At 46.9% G+C, this 19,424-nt stretch overlaps 1 protein-coding gene across 1 annotated transcript in view; it reads right to left on the reverse strand.

The window, feature by feature from the left end:
• Positions 1-10,012: 10,012 nt before the first annotated feature.
• The window catches only part of B4GALT1 (beta-1,4-galactosyltransferase 1), a 49,836-nt gene continuing 40,424 nt past the window's right edge, over positions 10,013-19,424 (reverse strand). The window contains exons 3-6 of the mRNA XM_033123114.1: positions 18,155-18,342; positions 15,278-15,400; positions 13,166-13,270; positions 10,013-12,954 (exon numbers count right to left, since the gene is read on the reverse strand). Coding sequence (XP_032979005.1) covers positions 12,822-12,954; positions 13,166-13,270; positions 15,278-15,400; positions 18,155-18,342 — 549 coding nt within the window. The 3' untranslated portion in view covers positions 10,013-12,821. The remainder of the gene's footprint in view (positions 12,955-13,165; positions 13,271-15,277; positions 15,401-18,154; positions 18,343-19,424) is intronic.

The following is a 19,424-nucleotide window of genomic DNA, read 5'->3' on the forward strand; positions in this document are numbered from 1 at the left end:
ATTGTCTTTTCCTACATACAAGAACGCTTGCAAAAGTTGACCATATGCTGGGCCACAAAGCAAGTCTTAACAAAGTTAAAAGGATTGACATCATAGTGAGGATATTTTCTGCTTACAGTACAATTGAGCTAGAAAGCTAACAACAACAACAACAACAAAACCCAATCATTTGAAAATCCACATGATAGGACGTTTAAAATACATATTTCTATGTTAACATAGGATGAAAGAAAAAAAATCACAATTGAAATTAGAAAAATTTCAAATTAAAAATGGTAATAAACATGACACGTAAAATTGCAGAATGCCATTGAATATGTACTTAGAAGGAAATTTATAGCTTTAAATAATAATTTAAATATATATTGAGAGCTAAGCATCAATCTCAAAGCATTAGAAGAAAACCAAATTAAACTCAAATAAAGTGGTGCCATTGAATATGTACTTAGAAGGAAATTTATAGCTTTAAATTAATATATTTAAATATATATTGAGAGCTAAGCATCAATCTCAAAGCATTAGAAGAAAACCAAATTAAACTCAAATAAAGTGGAAGGAAGGACATCTTTAAAATTAGATCAGAAATTAATGAAATGGAAATAAAATACGATAGAGAGGACCAAACCAAAACTTTTAAGTAAGAGTGGCCTTGTCCAATAGCCCCAAAGCCCCTGGTAGGTCTCTCTCCTCTCTGACACCTGAGCACCAAGTCGCCTTAAAAGGGCGGCCCTCTGCTTGGCCAGCAGCACGAGGAGTTGAGCAGGAGGCTGACATTCCAGCACAGATGCTCGGGACTGGAACACTCCCAGAGCCCAGTGACAGGCCAGTGCTCTGATGTTCCGCTTAAGGTCTGCCTCCCCCAGTGTTTGGGAGGGAGCAGGAGCTAGGCCCAGAGACCCTTGGACAAATTTTGCGTTTCACTTTGTGAACTGAACTTTGTGTTTTTGCAGCTTCTATCCAGATGGTGAGACAGACTGAAGAAGGAAAAGCCATAGTGCCTCCCAGGAAGTCTTGCAGCAAAGGCCTAGTTTCCCTCTGGACGCGGATGTGTACTTGGGGCTGCCTGAGGACTGCCAGGGGCTGCCAGGGGCTCACCCTTACCCTCTCTAGTTTCCTGGATTGGCAAAAAGAACCTTTGTTTCTGGCCTTGCGTCCTGTCTTAAGCATCCTAGCAGCAACCTCAAAAAGGCAGAGGGGGTTGGAGGAATAAAGAGTTTTCCTAGAACCACAAGCTGGCATCCCTGAAGGGCCCTCACAGCCTTTCCTCCCAGTTCCTGGATGGAGACCAGACATGATCTGGCCTAGATCACCCAGCGAGTAAACACTGGTCTCCCAGTTCAGGGTTTCCTCAGCTCCCAATATTGCCTGCATCCCCCAAAGCAGTATGCTAAAGATGTGTGCTTACTTTTGGGTTGTTAGGGAGCCAGGGCAGGGCCTGCCAGGCCTTGTTTCCCAGGGAGAAAGCCCTGGAACAGTCTTCTAGAAAGTGTGGTCAGTGAACCTGGAAGATGGGGACTGCCCAAGATGGAGAGAGTACCCACAGGTCCTGGGGATCCAGCAGAACCAAGCTCATCTGCCAGACCCACTAGTCACCACACCCAGGGCCTGTGAGAGACAAAGTTGAGCCCCGGCACCTGAGTCAAAGGCAGAGCATTCACAACTGGCTGGCAGGGCTCGGGCTGGCATCTGAGATGTATTGCCTGACAAATTGGTCATGGTGGAGATTTCTTCTGTCCTTAGCAGCAACTCTTCTCTCCTCATTCCAGTTTCATTGTGGCTAGGTCAGCTTCTATCCAGAGCAAACCACATGAAACATAAGTCACTAAGGTCTGGAGTCTGATGAAGTTAAACTCCACGACCTGCCTTTTAGAGCTCTTGGTTCGGCCTGTCTAAAATCATGAAGCATCAGACCAAACCACAATCCCTGGCTTCATTTAGGAAAAGGCACTCAGCTGAGAACATTCAGGAGGATTGGGAATGGTGTAGCAACTATCCTCCTTTGGGGAGAAGGCATACGGTGGGGGAGAAGAGATGCCAAGAAGGAAAGGAGAGAGTTAAGGAGTCCAGGCCTCAGCGGAGCTGCCTGTCTCTCCACCCTTCCCCACGTGTCCCCACAGCTTTGGGACAAGACTGCTGAGCCTCCCTGGCACCAGGTGTCAGCCCGGTCCAGTTGTTGCCCAGAGCAATTGTCCCAGAGGCAGAAAGCAATCTTCTTCAGGTCCACGTGGTCCCTCCCTCCTCCTGTACCCCACGACCCAGGCTTCTGCATCCTCATGGATGATTTCAGTGTGAACCACTCCTGTGTTTTCTCCAAGATGGAGGGTGTATGGACGTTCCCTGGTATAGGGAGCTGCTACCTATGAAAGTGGCCATTTTCCAAGTCCTCTAAAACCGTAAAGGGAAACAAAACAAAAACAAAACCATGCCTTGGGTCCAGCCCTCCGTCTATAGTGCACTTCCTTGTGCATTTCTGCTGAGGCCAGCGTCAAAGTGAGGGCCATGCCTTCCCGCGTGGGCCAGGGCATGGCTCAGCCTCCAGCCTCCAGCCTCCAACTCCCATGCTGTTTTGTAAGGGATTGCTGCTGTGGCTGGATAAGTGGCCAGAGCCCTGGACTGCTATTCGGAGACCTAGGTCAGACATTAACCTCTGTGTGACCTTGTGGCAAGTCACGTGATCTCCCTAAGCCTATGTTTCCATGATGGGGATTGTAATAACAGCAAAACAGGGGGCAGGTGGGGAAGCGCTGGTGTGGCATATCAGGAGAGAACATGTGAAGGATTACGGGCAGGCAGCACTGCACCCAGTCTGCCTGCACCCTCACTCGCTCCTGCTCTCACCACAACATGCCTTTGGTGAAGCCGGGAACTACAAGACTGGGGCCTTGGAGCTGGCCTGTCTCCTGTGCTGCTGTCGTCAAGGGAGACCAAAGTCACTGCAGCCCATAGCAATAGGACATTTTTTGCAGAAAGGGAGCACTCGGAAGGACCCAACCATGGCCCAAGTCCCTGGCTATGTCCAAGGCTCTCAAAGCAGGAAGCTCCAGCTGGCCAGGGGAGGGCGGGGGCACACAACTCTTGGCAACCCCCACCAGATAGAGATTCAAAGACAGGAGGCACGCCCTCTTCCTGGTCACGGCCTGGTGGCCCACCCCTGCCCTGGCACATGCCTCCCAGGCAGGGACCCGGGTCCAGGAGCTCAGGCTGACTGTCCAGCACTCCCATCTGGCCCAGAAATAAGTCTACAATAGCTCCAGGCTGGGGTTGGTGTCAAAATCCAGATGTCAGGGGCCCTTCCTCAGCAGCAGGCTTCTGGATTCTGGGGCCAAAGATCCAGGGGGAAATGGGGGTTCCCCTCACTTCCTCTGGGTTCATGCTTCCCACAGAGCCAGATCAGGTGCCTTAGGCCAATCTTGCCCCTCCAGGGGCAGGGCACCATGCCCTCCACCACCATTCTTTCTGTTCCTTAACATTTTTATTATTCGTGTATAACAGGCATGAATGTTCAATTGCACTCAGGAAAGAGTGGTAATAAATGTCCAAGCTGAATTTTTCTAAATCGGAGGGAATCACTAGAAGCTCCCCATCCTGACCCTGTCCAACCTCCAGACAACCCCCACAGCATGCCGTGTCCCAGAACAGCCCCCACCATCCCTTGTGGGAGGGAGCCCCATCTTCTCTTCCAAGTCTGGGCACTTTCAGGGACTGCAACCCCCCCTGGGGGACAACCCAGCTGCCCTCTCAAGGGGCCAGCACTGTGAAAGGCGTTGGCCCTCAGGCAGCCCTGGATATAAACGCTGTTACCTACCCCCAAACGGGAGCCTGGCTGCATATCGGTGCAGAGAAGGGAAGATCATCTCTTCATTTTATTGTTCATGCATCTGCTCCTACAAACAATTACAGAGTATGTCTGCACAAATTATTCATACAGTTCCCCTGCCATATATGGAAATACCATTCTGTAGTTTGCTTTTTTCCCTTCGACCTCTTTCCAGTCAATAAATATAAATCCACTTCATCATTCTCAACGGTAACAGAGTATTTAACTGGATGCCCCCCATTTTACTTAGCAGAGCCCCCACTGATGGTGGCTTCTAAGTGTATCAGCGTTACAAGCCGCGGCAGGGCAAATACAGCTGCATATCTTGGAGCATGGATTTGATTATTTTCTTTGGAAAAATCCCTAAAAGCTGAATTGCGAGGTCAAGGGATAGGTCCATTTAAAAGATTTATTTATCTACAGTCCACTCCGAGAAAGACTGTTCCAATGTAGCAAAATGGAGGTGGAAGTTCCCCCATTGTCACCAATACCACGTCCCTCCTGTCCTCCAAGCTCCAGAACTCAGGCTCTCCCTGCTGCCACCTGGGGGCCTTCCTCCCCATCTAGACAGAAACCGTCTAGGTGACTGTTTTCATCCCCAGGTGTAATCTGGCCCCACCTTGTCATTGCTTTCTAGCTCAATCCCTAGTTTATACCAACAGTAAATACCCAAGTGGGCACTCTGGGAATAAGCACCTCCTTGCCCCCCAGTTCTGAGATCCTGCCTGAGTCCAGGCTTCATCTTCTCCACCCAAGCCTCCCCCCAAACCCCAACCCCCGCTAAGGGACAGTTGTACCAATGTCATAGCTTTGCCATATCAAACTTCCTGAGGGAAGGATGTTTGTCTTGGGAAAAGGTAGCAACTGAGAAGCCAGTCATCGGGGGCAGAGCACCCAGCTGGATTCGGCAGCCAAGCTGAGTGCCCACGATCACACCCCACACAGCTCCGCCATCTCATTCTCTAAATCACCAGGTGGATACTGGACTCATACCACCATACTCAGACACCTCCGTGGTAGGACAAGGTCCAGCTTGGCCACAGGGACCCTCCTTTTTTAAAAATAGTAAAATATACTATCTTAGTCTTTTCAGGCTGCTGTAACGGAAGTACCATAGATTGGATGACTTACCAACAGCAGACATTTATTTCCCACAGTTCTGGAGGCTGGGAAGTCCAAGATCAAGGTGCTGCAAGATTTGGTGTCTGGTGAGGGGTTGATAGACTGCACCTTCTCTCTAGAACCTTACATGAAAGAAGGGGTGAAGGAGCTCTCTGGGGTCTCTTTTATAAGGGCGCTAATCCCATTCCTGAGAGCTCTGCCCTCAGGACCTAATCACCTCCCAAAGGCCCCACCTCCAAATACCATCACATTGGGAATTAGGTTTCAACATACAAATTTTGGGGGAACACATGCAGTCTATAGTGTATATATGTAACATAAAATTTATCATTTTAACCATTTTTAAAGTACAGTTAGTACATTCATACTGTGTAACCATCACTACCATCCATCTCCAGAACTTTCTTATCTTCTTCAACTAAAACTCTGTACTCATTAAACACTAACTCTCCATTATTCCCTCTACTCCACTCTCCCCTACAGCCCCTGGCAACCATTACTCTACTTTCTTTCTCTACAAGTTTACTACTTTAGGTAACCCATGTAAGTAGAATCATACAGTATTTGTCAATTTGTAACTGGCTTATTTCACTTAGTATGTTTTCAAGTTTCATCCTTATCCACGTTGTAGTTTGTGTCAGAACTTCCTTCCTTTTTAAAGCTGAATAGTATTCTAAGTATATACCACATTTTGTTTATCCATTTATTCATCAATAGACACTTGGGGGGGGGCGTGGCTGGATGGATCAGTTGGTTAGAACGTGAGCTCTGAACAATGGGATTGCCGGTTCGGTTCCCACATGGGCCAGTGAGCTGCGCCCTCCACAACTAGATTGAAGACAACTGGACTGAAGACAGCAAGTTGCCCTGAGCTGCCAGAGGGGTGGCCGGATGGCTCAGTTGGTTAGACTGCGGGCTCTCAACAACAAGGTTGCCAGTTCAATTCCCACATGGGATGGTGGGCTGTGCCCCCTGCAACTAAAGATTGCAAATGGCAACTGGACTTGGAGCTGAGCTGTGCACTCTACAGCTAGATTGAAAGGCAACAGCTTGTTGCTGATGGGCCCTGGAGAAACACACTGTTCCCCAACATTCCCCAATAAAAAAATTTATTTAAAAAATAGATACTTGGGTCATTTCTACCTTTTGGCTATTGTGAATAATGCTGCTATTAATATGGGTATACAAATATCTGTTCAAGTTCCTGCTTTCATTTCTTTTGGATATGTACCCAGAAATAGAATTGCTGGATCATATGGTAAGTCTATTATTTAATTTTTCACCATTTTCCACAGGGGCTGCACCATTTTACTTTCCCACAAGCAGTGCACAGGGGTTCCAATTTTTCTACATCCTCAGCAACACTTGTTATTTTGGTTTTTTGATAACAGCCATCAAAATGGGTGTGAAGTGGTATCCCAGTGTGGTTTTGAATTGCATTTCCACAGGAAACCTTCTTAAAGTCAGGATATTCCAAGTCCGTTTCACAGGTAAGATGGTCCACCTGAAAGGAGCCTGGGTAAGAAGTAGGCTCCCATATCAGCTTTAATCCCACTTTCTTCTCCCAGGAGCTGAGCAGAGAGGCTCAGCCATCCTGCCTCCATGCCTGTCCTTCTCCTTAGGTCCCGTGGGATGATCAGGAAGCCTGGGTTTTGAAAACTTAGGGGAACGCAGGTGAGAGGGGTCTGCCCTGAACCTACAGGGGCCTCAGGCAGAAGAGGGAGATAGCATCAAAACAACACCCCCACCCTCCCCACCAGCTAAAGCTTTAACAGTTTTATCCCTCCATGCTCAAGCAGCCCTCAGAGGGAAGAGGGCAGGCCAGGGTGATCCTGCTATTTTTACCCAAGACCAGGGCACTTCCTGCTGGACAGAACTATGGGGAGACTAGGTACAGATTCTGAGAGCAACTCATAAAACAGAAGAGCAAACTGAGACTCAGAAAGAGGAATCAACTTGCCCAGAGTTACACAGTGAGTGGGAAGGCAGAGAGCCAGAGGTAACGATCATTGTATGGCTTTTTCCAGAACCCCTGCCTGGTGACCTGGTATACATCTTGCTCCAGTGCCAATGTCCTTACAAGTGCCATGTTTCTCTGGTTTCTGGTCTACTGACACTATCATTCCCCGTGACAACTGTGCCCTGCAGGTTCCTCTGCCTCCCAGCCTGGGTACAGGTCCCAGAGCCCAGACAAAAGCAGCAGCCACGTTCCCTGTCTGGGGACTCTGCCAGAAGGAAATGAGGTTTGTCTGGTATGACTGGTTCAGCCAAACAAACCTCATTTCCCTTCTAAAGGGGTAAGAAGTTCCAGTTCTAAGAAACTGGCCCCTAGGAATGTCCGAACTCCCACCTCCTGGAAGAAACATGAGACTGGGAGTGTGGTGGAAACTTGGTAACACCTAGAACTTGGTCATCTTCTCATTTCTTTGACCTCTGTCTCCCCCATTCTCCCCACACACAGCTTCTGTCACCAGCAGCAAACACTCCTGCCTGGGGAGATTCCACTCACATACCTACATGGGCACCCACGTAGCTGGGCACCACAGCCCTGTCTCCAAAGGACATCTATGGGTCAGTGGCTTGGCATCCAGGTCACATTCTCCCATGGAAAAGAGTTACTATAGGGGGGAGAGAGGGATCTGGCACCCACCAAACCCACACTCATGACTACTGGGCTCTGCCTGGCCACCCTTGGTCTGGGTCACATGTGAAGTAGGAGACTAGAGACAGAGCACTCTGGGAACCTGTCCTTGGCCCCCTTCCTCCTACCTTCTTCCCTTCCTGGCGCCTGGAGCCCACCAAGGGGGGTTCAAGGCCCCTCCCTCCCCAAGGCTGTCATTCCAAACACATTCGCTCAGGTGAGGTCAGAAAGGGGTGGGGAAATACCTGGGTGTCTCCATAAGAGGGGTGGTCACTTACCCTGAAGTTCACCTGCCCAACTGCCACATGGTTAAGCCCCAGACATGTGCCCTATCTCCACTGTATCTGGCGTGTATGTTGGTAATGTGTACACAACAGTCTGTATGTACATCAGCACGTGCCCACGTGTTTAAAAAAAATTTAACATTTGTAACACATACAATGCCTATTATGAGCCACGCATGTTATAAGTGCTTTGTAAGTATTAACTCACTTGATCTTCATAACTACCCTATGAAACAGGTAGTCATCCCCATTACACAGATGAACAAACTGAGGCACAGAGAGGCTAAGTCATTTGCTCAAGGTCATAGAACTAGCAAGAGGCAACAGCAAGAATTAAAACCAGGATTTCTGACCTCTCATAGGCACATGTCAGGTATGTCATGCATCTGTGTGGGTATGTGTATCTTTGGGGAGGGAAGGGTGCTGCACTTAATCCAGACCTTACAGCTTACAAAGCCTTGTAAGGCAGCACTTTGTCCAAAGGACCAGAGTCTCCTGTTCAAAGATCAGATCTGAGCCCCAGGCCACCTCTGCCCAGGCCTGGGGCCACTAAGGTTCCTTCCAGGAGTCACAAGGATGGGTAGAGACAGTCAGATAGCCTGGGGAGGAGGAGGGAGGCTACTAGGGGCTGCCCTTCCTGCTCCTGTTTCCCAAGTTGTCCCACCTCTGCAGCTCTATCCTAGCAGGGCCTGCAGCTCCACCAGCCTGGACAGCAGGGGCAACCTCTCCCGCACACTGGTTCCCTCTGACCCATTTCTTCCAGATGCCAATTCGATCCAAGCAGCATGCTGGTGCTTGACCCAGGGAAGGAGGAAGCACCCGGGGTACTTACTGTCTCACTTCCTTGGGTCATAACTAAGACCCTTTAGAACATCTGGTTAAATTTTCTGCGGCTGAGAAGTAACCTCATTTTGGATAACACTAATTGACACCGTGGACACCTTGTATATAAGAACTATCTCAGAACTATCCTGGCATTTGTTGAAAACAGCAGAAATGTGGCCAGAGAACTGCTAGGGAAAATTCTGTTCTGAAGTGGCACTAGCTGCTATGTAGTAAGGTGTCAGTTATTGTTTTAGATACATCATTCCTTTTAAGCCTCAAAAAAATCTCTGTGTTATTATTCCCGTTATACAGAGAAGAAAATGAGGTTCCAATGCAGAAATGGCTGTTAAACTTAAAAATCTTTAACTTCTATGACTGATGTCTTTTTTTTTTTAATGCAACTACCTATTTTTTTTTTAACTTTTATTTATTTTAAATGTGTTTTTCCAGGACCCATCAGCTCCAAATAGTTGTTTCAATCTAGCTGTGGAGGGCGCAGCTCACAGTGGCCCATGTGGGGATCGAACCAGCAATCTTGTTGTTAAGAGCACCACACTCTAACCAACTAAGCTAACCGGCCGCCCCTGAAGTCTTTTTTGTAAACAGGGCTTTATTGAGCCAACAATGTTAGCCAAAAGACCGGTCTTAGGGCATGAAGTCTAAACTACCAGCAGCATGGCTAGCCAGTCATGTCCGTCATCCCCAAGTTCTGAAAGCATTTTTATACATCAAGTAGGGGGAAGAAAGAGCTAGTCTGAAAGAATTTACATAAGTTATAGGCAAAGGGCTGGGAGAAGGTGAAGTGGGAACAACTCTGGGATAGCAGAGTCTGAACAAAGAAATGACCGCTCCTGTGAAGTGGCTCTGGAAAGCCCACCTGTCAACAAGCGGAGGCTCCTAGAGTTGGAATGGTGCCTGGCTAAAATAAGCTGTGAAACAGCCACCTAGAAATTAATCTGAAATTCCAACAGGTAAAATAGGAATGTGAGAAGTCTTGTTAGCTGGCCTAAAGCCATGAAAGAGTAATAGATCTCTTTCTCTCACTCTCAGGCCGTTGTAATTTAAATTAGAACATCTCAATATTTTTCTTATCAGGTGATTCCAGGGAAGTGTGTGTACTCCAGCTGTGTGATTCCTGGGTGCTATGTGGATCTACCACCACCTCCTGCTACCCAATGCCCCAGCCAGGACACCCCTGAGCCAGGGAGGCACAGGTGGCAGGCCTCTGCTTTCCTCAGATCCTCCCAGCAGGCAACCCCAGTCCTTGCCCTCCAGCTCTGGGAGAGCCCAAAACCCTTAAATCAGAAGAGAAACCACCTGCAGTTACAAAGATAGGATCATTTATTCACGTTATATTACTGGATTTTAAAGGCAAAAATACAGTTCTGTTTTGAACACCAAAGTCAGACATTCCCCCCTCCCACTTACAATAGTAAATACATACATTTGCACACACACGGAATCAAAATACACAGCACAACAGGTCTCTAGGGCAGGAAAGGTGCTGTCCTGGCTGTGTGGGGCACCCCTTGGCCAGCCCTGAGGTCAGCAGAGACTGCCCAGGCTGAGAGCCAGCACCAGAATTTCCTTTACCCTCCTGTGTCACCTCTGCTCTCTGATCTTTGCCAAAGGCCACTTTACAGGGCCACCAGCAACAGGAAGGATTGAAACAGAGAAAGGCACAGCACATGACAACTCCATGGTGACAACTTCCGGGTAAAGGAAATGCTCCCTGAACCCTCAGCCCTGAGGGACCCACAGCATCTCAAACCAGGCAAGCGTCCAGGCCTAACATTGGGAGCACCAGAAGGTCAGCAAATGAGGAACGGGTGACACAGGATTTCCCTTGGTTCTCAGAATGAACCACATATGTGACTATTCCAATGCAACATGAAGGAAAATATAACAGGAAAACAACACAGAAAAAAAAATCTGAATTTTTTTTTTAAGAGTAAGGTAACAAAGAAATTACCACCCAGGGAATTTGTCTCCTTTCTTTTAAGGCACTTTGGAAAAGTCAGGATCTGGGATCAGAAAGAGAGGCTTGGGGACAGAATTCTTTGCATTTCCCAAAACTCCCTCTAAGTTGTTCTTAGTTTTACGAACATCACTATTAAGGAGTGAGGAGCTGACAGAAGGAATACTCTTTGCATAGCCCAACTGCTTCTGCAGTGAAAAATAAATTTTAATACAAAGGCTTCAGAAAAAGAACCAAGTTAGCATACAAGATGCTCAAAGCAATAAAGGCACAGATAAGACCGGGGCCAGATGCAACCTCCACGCTGAGGGCTGCTTCCCAGGAGGTCAGTGATAGGGTCCAAGCTGCCACCAGCTAAAAGGTCCACTCTGGGATTAGACAGCTGCATCTCATGCTCTTAGCCCAGGCTGGACCCAGCAAGGGCCCCCAGTTGTATTTAGAAACTGCCTCATGCATCTCACCCCAGACAGGCTAAGCCTCTCCCAGCAGAGGTGGGTTTGGGGAGGACAGCCCCTGGGGTCAGCCTCCCTGGAGCGGAAGGCACCTGCTAAAAACCTGAGGGCAAAGGGGAGGCTTTAGGCACCAGAGTGGTTGTTGGGGAGTGTGGGTGGGTTCAGCTGAACTTCTTTCTAGATCTCTAATTAAAAGGCACATTCATGCTGGAGAATGAATAGTCTGTTTGACCCTGAGTGCCACAGGCAAGTTTTAGGGAACAGGCAAGAGACAAAGGAACAAAAAGGGGGAGGGAAAAAGGGGGTGGAAGAAGGAGAACTGGTCCTACAAGGTGGGCCAGGCAGAACCTACTAGGGAAGCAGACCCCAGACTCCATGGGGGCCAGAACTGAGGTTCCTTCCACCTCCCAAGGCTAAGGGCCAATAAACAACCTGATTGCTGTCATTCACAACTCCACAGCCTAGGGCCCGAATGGGAGGTGGGGGGCGGGAGGGGTCAGACCAAGGAGGTGGTGTTATCTCCACCCAGCCAGCCTGGGGAAGGCGAGGATGGGGACAGAGTGGGAGGAGGCGAGAGGAAGGCACGGAGGAGGCAGGGAGCTCTAACTGGCAGGCCACGGCTTCCACCTCCCTGCAGAGGTGAGAGGTACGACAGGAGACAGGATAACACTGACCGGGAGGCCTTGTTCTCATCAAAGGGCCCAATGGTGATTTTGCTCTTGGCAAAACCTAGCCTGCCAGCTAAATCAGAGACCTAGTCGTGGCCACTACAGCATCATTTTTTTTCCCTAAAAAAATGCTCAGTTCCCTTCCCACATTTAAAACACCACAATAAAAATACATAGGAAATTCAAGTTCACATAGCATGTTCAGAAAAATAAATTGCCATGATTTAACACTCAACAGCTATGCAAATCTGGATCAACACAAAATCAAGCTAGATCAGAATCAGAATCCCATTTGGTCTTTAAAATACTACAAACTGCTATGTTTAAAAAGTTTTACATTCAGAAATCAGACAATCTGGAGAAAGGCCACTGAATGTGAGAATGCCCAAGGTTTTTTGCTCTGGTGGCTAACGTTACCTTGGAATTCACACGTTAGCAGGGCAAAAGGTCCAGGGCTCAAGTTTTAAAATGTTTTTGCTAAGAAAAGACACATACACAGTGATTGCAATAGTTGTATACCACTAGTAGAGGGTGGGGGAGGAGGTAAAATGAGAATGGTTAAACTGTGTTTTTTTCCGTTAAAATATGACAACCAAAAAACATCATACCAATCCAATTTCAGCAGCACTCTCCAATTTTTCAGAAAATAACAATACACGATTTAAAGCAAAATTCTTACCTATTTCACAACAAATTAGCAGTTTATCGCTGGGAACAAGTCCCACAGTCAGCAAATTTGGGGCTGTATACAGCTCAGATTCTTTGGGGTGACACTGTGAACATGCTGAGAACCCCCCAAAGGCTGACAGTTTCTACACTTACAAACACCTCATAGAGCTAAGGAATCATATGCCTAGCCAAGTTGGGGGCAAAATATCCCACTCTTTCTGGTCACCTGGAAAGGCATGTGAGTGATGGGTGGAGGGGGCTATCACTCTGGTTGGTGAGAATGAGAGGGACCAGCCCAGCACAGTGGCAGAGACACAGCAGAGGTCCCTGGCCATTTTTAGGTCTCTTATCAGTGCACCAAAATGCTAGCTTGGTGTCCCGACGTCCACTGTTATTTTGGTATATAACGGGTTTCTCTCTACGTCCAACACCTTGTAGGTGAGTGAGTTCAAACCATCAGAGAGCATTGTCTCCTTCGTGTGTGCAATTCGGTCAAACCTACAAGGAAAAAAAGGGAAAAGTGGTTGGAGTCAAAACAAAAATCTTAAGAACAAAACCATTAAATGTTTGTACTTCGTTGTCCCCCACCCACCCCATAGACTGAGCCCTCCCTTTTTCCACGAGGCATGGAGCTCTCTCTAGAGTCTCATTCCTGCAGCCTTCTCATCCTAAAGGTGGGGAAAGGAATATAAATGAACACAGAACATACCTCTGAGGATTGGGTTCATTTTTCTTGTCTCTTGAGTGGCGAATCATCCGACACTTCCCAACCACAGCATTTGGGCGAGATATAGACATGCCTTTAAAAACCAACCTGTAAGGAGTAAAGGGACAGACAAATCATTATCACAGAGCTGCCATAAGGCTGGGGTCCAATAGCCCCAGCTGCCAAGACTTGCCCCATCCACCATCCTCCTTACTGTTCTCACTTGGCCCATACCCCAAATCCAGCATGGCACTGGTTAAAACTCACAAGCCCTTCCCCATGTCTTTTTACCACGGGTTCCACGGTTTGTGTTGGTGACTATTATGTGCCAGGCTCTAGGGGTGTCTGCCCTCTTGACACTCAGTGTGGATGCTTAGAACACAGGGCTGTCAGTGCCAGGATGAAGGTGAAGAGGAGAAGGTAGGGTTGTGGGGCACAGAGAAGCAACTAACTCTACCTGGAGCAAAACTAGGCAGAGCCAAGTTGTGAAAAATGAATGAGTGTCTGCCAGAGCATTTCAGGCAGCACAGGAAAAGGCGGGGAGCACAGAACCCTCAGGGAGCAACACAAGCTTCCACCGACTAGTGAGTGAAAGGGTCTGCAGTAGGGAGTAGGGAGCGGCTGGAAACGAGGCTGGAAAGTAGGGCAAAGGCTAAATCATGGAGGCCTTTTCAGAGCTGTGAGCGTCCAAAGGGATGTAATATGCAGTGTTTCCCAAAGGTTTTGGGCTGAGGAGGCGTCTCTCTGGTAAGGAATATAAGAATAGAGAGCGGGGAATAAGAAGAGACGCAGCCAGAACAGGGTGGAAGATTCTGTGCAGGTTTGGGGGAAAGGAATGAGAACCAACACCACCACCACCACCATCACCACCCAGTGCTGACCTAGTACCTGGCACACAATGAAGTAGGTGCATAATTTAAGAGTTAGGTCTTTTATTTTTCAAGAAAGCTGCTCCCCAAATCGCCCATCCTTCTAGTCCCTCCACCCTAGGGTGTCCGTCCTTGGTGTTCCCTAGCCCCCAACCTTTCCAACCACTAAGGTCTGTGGTGTCACATCAGCCCTGTATGCCATCATACGGGCCCAGTGATTGCCCAGGTGTGGTACTGTGGAAGCGAGTTTGTTTGTGTGGACCCCAAGTTCAGGTCTTCGGTGTCCTCCCCATTGGGCCTACCCGACACAGTGCTCTGCATGCAGCAGATACTCAATACGTGCATGCTTCATAACCAATCTGCATACTCGAAAATTCAAGTTTTCTTCAAGGCCTATATTAAAGACTTGGGTCTCTGCCAAGTTCTCACACGAAGTTAACCTTGACTGACTTGGGTGCTACTCTGACAGACACCTTCTGTTAACTGATCAAATTAGTGTACTCTGATTCATGAAGGCACAAGGGTGTGTTCTGACACCAAACTCAGTGACAAGTTCAGACTGGCTCATAGAAAGTAGGTTCTTCTTCCCTGAGGCTGTCAGGATTGAAGCTTCCATTGCCAGGGAGGACTGGGCAGAATGTGGTTGGTTTCAAATGCTACTGACAGATGGGTTTTTACCATCTGCAACGAAACCCACAGATAAAGGTTTTACCAGCTTCCAAAGAGCCCCAGGGTATGGATGGAGTGGGCTGGCCATGAAATGATGGTTGTTGGGCCTGGGTGGATCCACAGAGTTTCATCACACTACTCTGTCCTCTTTTGTGTATGTTAAAAATAGTCCAAAATAAAAATAAAATAAAAATAGTACAAAGATTCTGTGAAGAACTTGGGATCCTGCCCAAAAAAACTTGTTTCACACTCACACTGGACCACACTGAGCTGCTGAATTTTTGCAGAGGGCACGTTTACTCCTTCAGTACAAAATGGCATGGGGCATACATCACATCAAGATCACCCCTTTATTAGGTTCTCATTTTACATTTTCCAAGGCTGATGCAAACATCACAGAAGCTGATTTTCCTAAAGACATCTTCAGCACCTTGCTACAACAGGGCACGTGTAAATCTGGCTGAGTGGGGACTGCATCCCTCCTGAGGGCCAATCCTTGCAGAATAACCAAGCACTGAAAGAAAAACTGGAAGTGAAGGGAGACAGAGAACAAGGAGATCTAAGTTGTGACCATTACCTGTTAAAAATATCATCATCTTCACCTCCCCAGCCCCAATAATTATTAGGAAATCCATTGATGGTGAGAAACTGTTGTTTACTTAGAGCAGAGACACCTCCAAAATACTGAACATACGGCAGGCTGGGGGGAAAAACACACACAAGGGATTAATGGTTAATAAGCTTTGACTTTCTCAAAACAGAAACACTTCTACAGTTATTTTTATTCTCTGAAATTTTTTAATTGGGGATTTATGAGGGTTTTCTTTGTTTTGTTTTTTCCTGTTTTTTTTTTGTTGTTTTTTTAAGCAGATGCAGATTATTTTAGAGACAATCCAGATAGCAAACAGTAGAGTCTTCCTGGGGCGGCCGGATGGCTCAGTTGGTTAGAGCGCAAGCTCTCAATAGCAAGGTTGCTGGTTTGATTCCCACATGGGCCACTGTCAGCTGCGCCCTCCACAACTAGATTGAAGACAACAAGCTGCCACTGAGCTTCCGGAGGGGCAGTCAGATGGCTCAGTTGGTTAGAACACAAGCTCTCAATAGCAAAGTTGCCAGTGCAAGGTTGCTGGTTCAATCCCCGCATGGGATGGTGGCCTGCGCCCCCTGCAACTAAAGATTGAAAATAGCGACTGGACTTGGAGCTGAGCTGCACCCTCCACAACTAGATTGAAGGACAAAGACTTGGAGCTGATGGGCCCTGGAAAACACACTATTCCCCAATATTCCTCAATAAAAAATTAAAAAAGAAAAAAAGTAGAGTCTTCCTCTAAGAATACTATGTTGCCTCTGTGGTGATCTAGGAAAATTAGTCAGTGACTGACACGAACATAAGCCCAGTTTTTCTGCACCACTCAGGAAACTGCTTCCCAAGTATCCTGCTCCTGGGCAGGAAAACCTTATCTAGGAGGTCCTAGAATCTGAGAGTGATTTAGAGCCTGCGTGTGCCTGGCCTGTTATGCGCTGTCCCACCTACCAGTCTAGTATACCAAAGGTATAGTGGCTTGAACACTGACTCCAACAACCAAGATAGCATTTCTGAAGATTTTCTAAAATAAAATTTTCTTAGAAATTTCTACCATATCCTGACATAGTAAAATGTTTAAGCAGCAGGACATCTGGGTTCTCATCTGTGCAAGGCTTTTTGTACTTCAATATTTCAATGGTTAAGCATCATGGCCTCGTGAGGGATGCAGAGGAAGAAACACCGATGAGAAATGTTAAGAATCAGGAGTACAAAGAACATGGGTCCTTTAATGGCTGTGGTTTTGTGACGACCCTTGTGTGTGCAATTCCAACCACACTCAGGCTCTTACTGGAATCCAAAGAGACCAAAGCCTATTACCCATTATGGAAAACTCTAACTCAGACTTGGAGAGAGGGAGGGAGAAGTCAGCCAAGCCATAGAGAACATTAAAAAAAAAAAAAAAAAAAAAGAAAACCATTATAATTTTCAAACACATGTAGGAATTCTGACTGTAAGTATCCACAGGCAAAGATCCCTGAGGGTCTGCTTTAATGAATCTAAAGTGATCTATTTGTAATAAGGTGTCACCATCACTGAGGTGCCAAGTCATCCACTTTTCGGCTTACCTCCCAGTACAGTCTGCACTTGTCATGGGACTGTTTGAACCAGAGGTGGCCCGGCCAATAAAGTTTTTTGATAATCTGTTTTTACAGAAATGGACTCAGCCACTCCAAGAGGAAGTACAAGCTGAGTTGGCAAGATCTGTTTTTGCTGTCTGTGCTGCTTTCTCTTACCTCCTCCTGCCCCATCCCCCAAGGCGAAGAGGTTCTGGGGAAAACAGACATGGTGCTGTGGTAAAGAATTAAGTCATCACCATCATACTTCAAGGGAGGAATTAAGAGCCAAGGTATGAGCCTATGTGTCTCAAAGAGAAGATACACAAACAGGGAGGGAGGGAAGATACGAGGGCAGAGAGTGACGTTTATAGTCAATTTTTCCCCCTTTAAGACAGCAAGTTTAGGCCTTTGATCTGGAGGAGCGACTTCATAACATCCCCATATTCATCTCAAAGACCTCATGCCCTGTGCAAGGGAGGACAGAAAGGATTATGAGAATAAAATGAGTACGAAAGAAGGCATTTGTATCTAAACCAAAGGACTGCTGGCCGGCCCAGGCCAGCCACACTGTGGTAATCGGCCGAGGAAGGGAGTCCATACATGTGGCACCTGTAGCACAGCTTCCTGAAGCTTCTTACAGCACGAAGGGAAAGGTCAGGTTATGCAACTGATAGGTAATTTTTAAACCATTTTTATGTTAACACAAATGTGGGTAAATTACGGAACAAAATACACTTTTTTTTTTTTTAAGATAAAACAATGTACTACAAGGTAATTTTCCACCTACGACAATATGCTTTGGATTATACCAGTGTCCCGGGAGCAGGCATCAGCTGGCTTCCTCACTAGGGGTATTTTGGTAGAAACATTTGGGCCCCAGGTTTAAGCAAAAGCCTGTGCGTTGCTGAGAAACAGCATCATGTTCCTTCTTAAAGTACAAAGGAACATTTGCTGAGGTATCCAAGTCCAAGCATTTACTGGGGGAAAATCATTCCAGTTTGCTTCCCAAACTGTGGGTAGGGAAGGGGAGAGAAGCAAGGAAATATAGCATCTATCTGGAGCCTAAAGACGAGAGCCATCCCAAACATGAAAAACTCTTCTTGTTTCGATGTGCAGAGATTATAGGCATTTCTGGACTCCATTTTGCTCCTCAAGTAATAACCGACTTTGGGCTTAAAAAGCACCCATTTCTCAGCGGAGGCATTCTTCTCCAGGGCCTAAAGAGACACTCCTGGGCTGGAGGAACTGCATTTTCCAGTTGTCGTATCATAGAGAAACGTGTTTTCTGTGGACTCTGGTGAACAGCGCTTACCTAAATCCAAACTTATCCATTGCTACGGAAATGTGCCGTGGCTGTGAAAAACACCTGTAGGTGTTACGGTCGTCCATTGGAATGAGGTCCACGTCACTAAACACGAAGCAGTTGTAGTCATAATCCTTCAAGGCCTCGCGAAAGCCAATATTGAGGAGCTTCGCACGATTGAACATGGAGTCTCCGGCCTAGTGCAGAAACAAAAGAAGGGCGATCAGATGCCAGAAGGCCTTTGAGCAGAACACAGGGACTGGTAAGTCGGCCACTACACAGGGTCATTAGTCCACTCTCAGGCCTCATTTTTCTGTCCTCATTTACAAATTAATACCAAGTGGTATGCCCTGCGTCCGCAATCCCCCACTTCTCGGAATTATCCTGCAGGACTTACAAATGTGCGAATGATATATGAACAATGTTGTTCCCAATGGGGTGTTCATCATAGCGAAAGATCGCAAACAATGACATAAGCATCACGAGGGAACTGGTTAAATAAATCATGGCACATCCATGTAATGGAATAGAGCTATTTAAAAAAAATATGGAAGCTCTAAAAGGACATGATCTTCAAAATAGTACTGTTAGGTGAAAAGGCATTTAAACATGTGTCATTTATTTATCTACTGTATGTAGACTAATTCTAGGAAAGAGACTCAGGAAACCAGTGCCTATGGGACTTTTCACTTCTACCCTGTTTAAATGGTTGTGCCTATCAGGTATCTGTCACTAACTAGGCACCAGAGAAATGTGACGAATCCAACTCAACCTCTTCCCTTACGGTGTTCACAGAGTATGGTGGGAAGCAGTGTGGCACACACACCACAATAGAAACAGGGTGTATGAGAGAGGACAAAGCCTGCTTCAGGATGCTGACCACTGGGTCCCAAAGCACCAAGTCTATTCATGCAAAGGTGTTTATTTTATTTACTTGTTTATTTTCAGTCTTTCCCACTAGAATGTACGCTCAATGAAGGCTGGAATTTTTTATTATTTATTCACCTACTACCTCGAACACTGCCTGGCATAAAATAAGAGCTCAATAAATAACTACTGGATGGATAGATGACTGAATGGATGGATGGATGGGAGAATGGATAGATGGGTGGGTGGATGGATGGATGGATGGATGGGTGACACACTGATGACTGAGTTTCAACGTGCAATGGCTGAGAGCAATCCTTCCTGTGAAGCTCCAACCAAACGGTCCCCTCAGGGTCACCAGCATGCATCCCTGATCTTACCAAGTCCCATGGCCCTAAGTTAGTAAGGACAC

The sequence above is a fragment of the Rhinolophus ferrumequinum genome, chromosome 12 (genome assembly GCF_004115265.2).
Source record: "Rhinolophus ferrumequinum isolate MPI-CBG mRhiFer1 chromosome 12, mRhiFer1_v1.p, whole genome shotgun sequence".
NCBI classification, from domain to species: Eukaryota; Metazoa; Chordata; class Mammalia; order Chiroptera; family Rhinolophidae; genus Rhinolophus; species Rhinolophus ferrumequinum.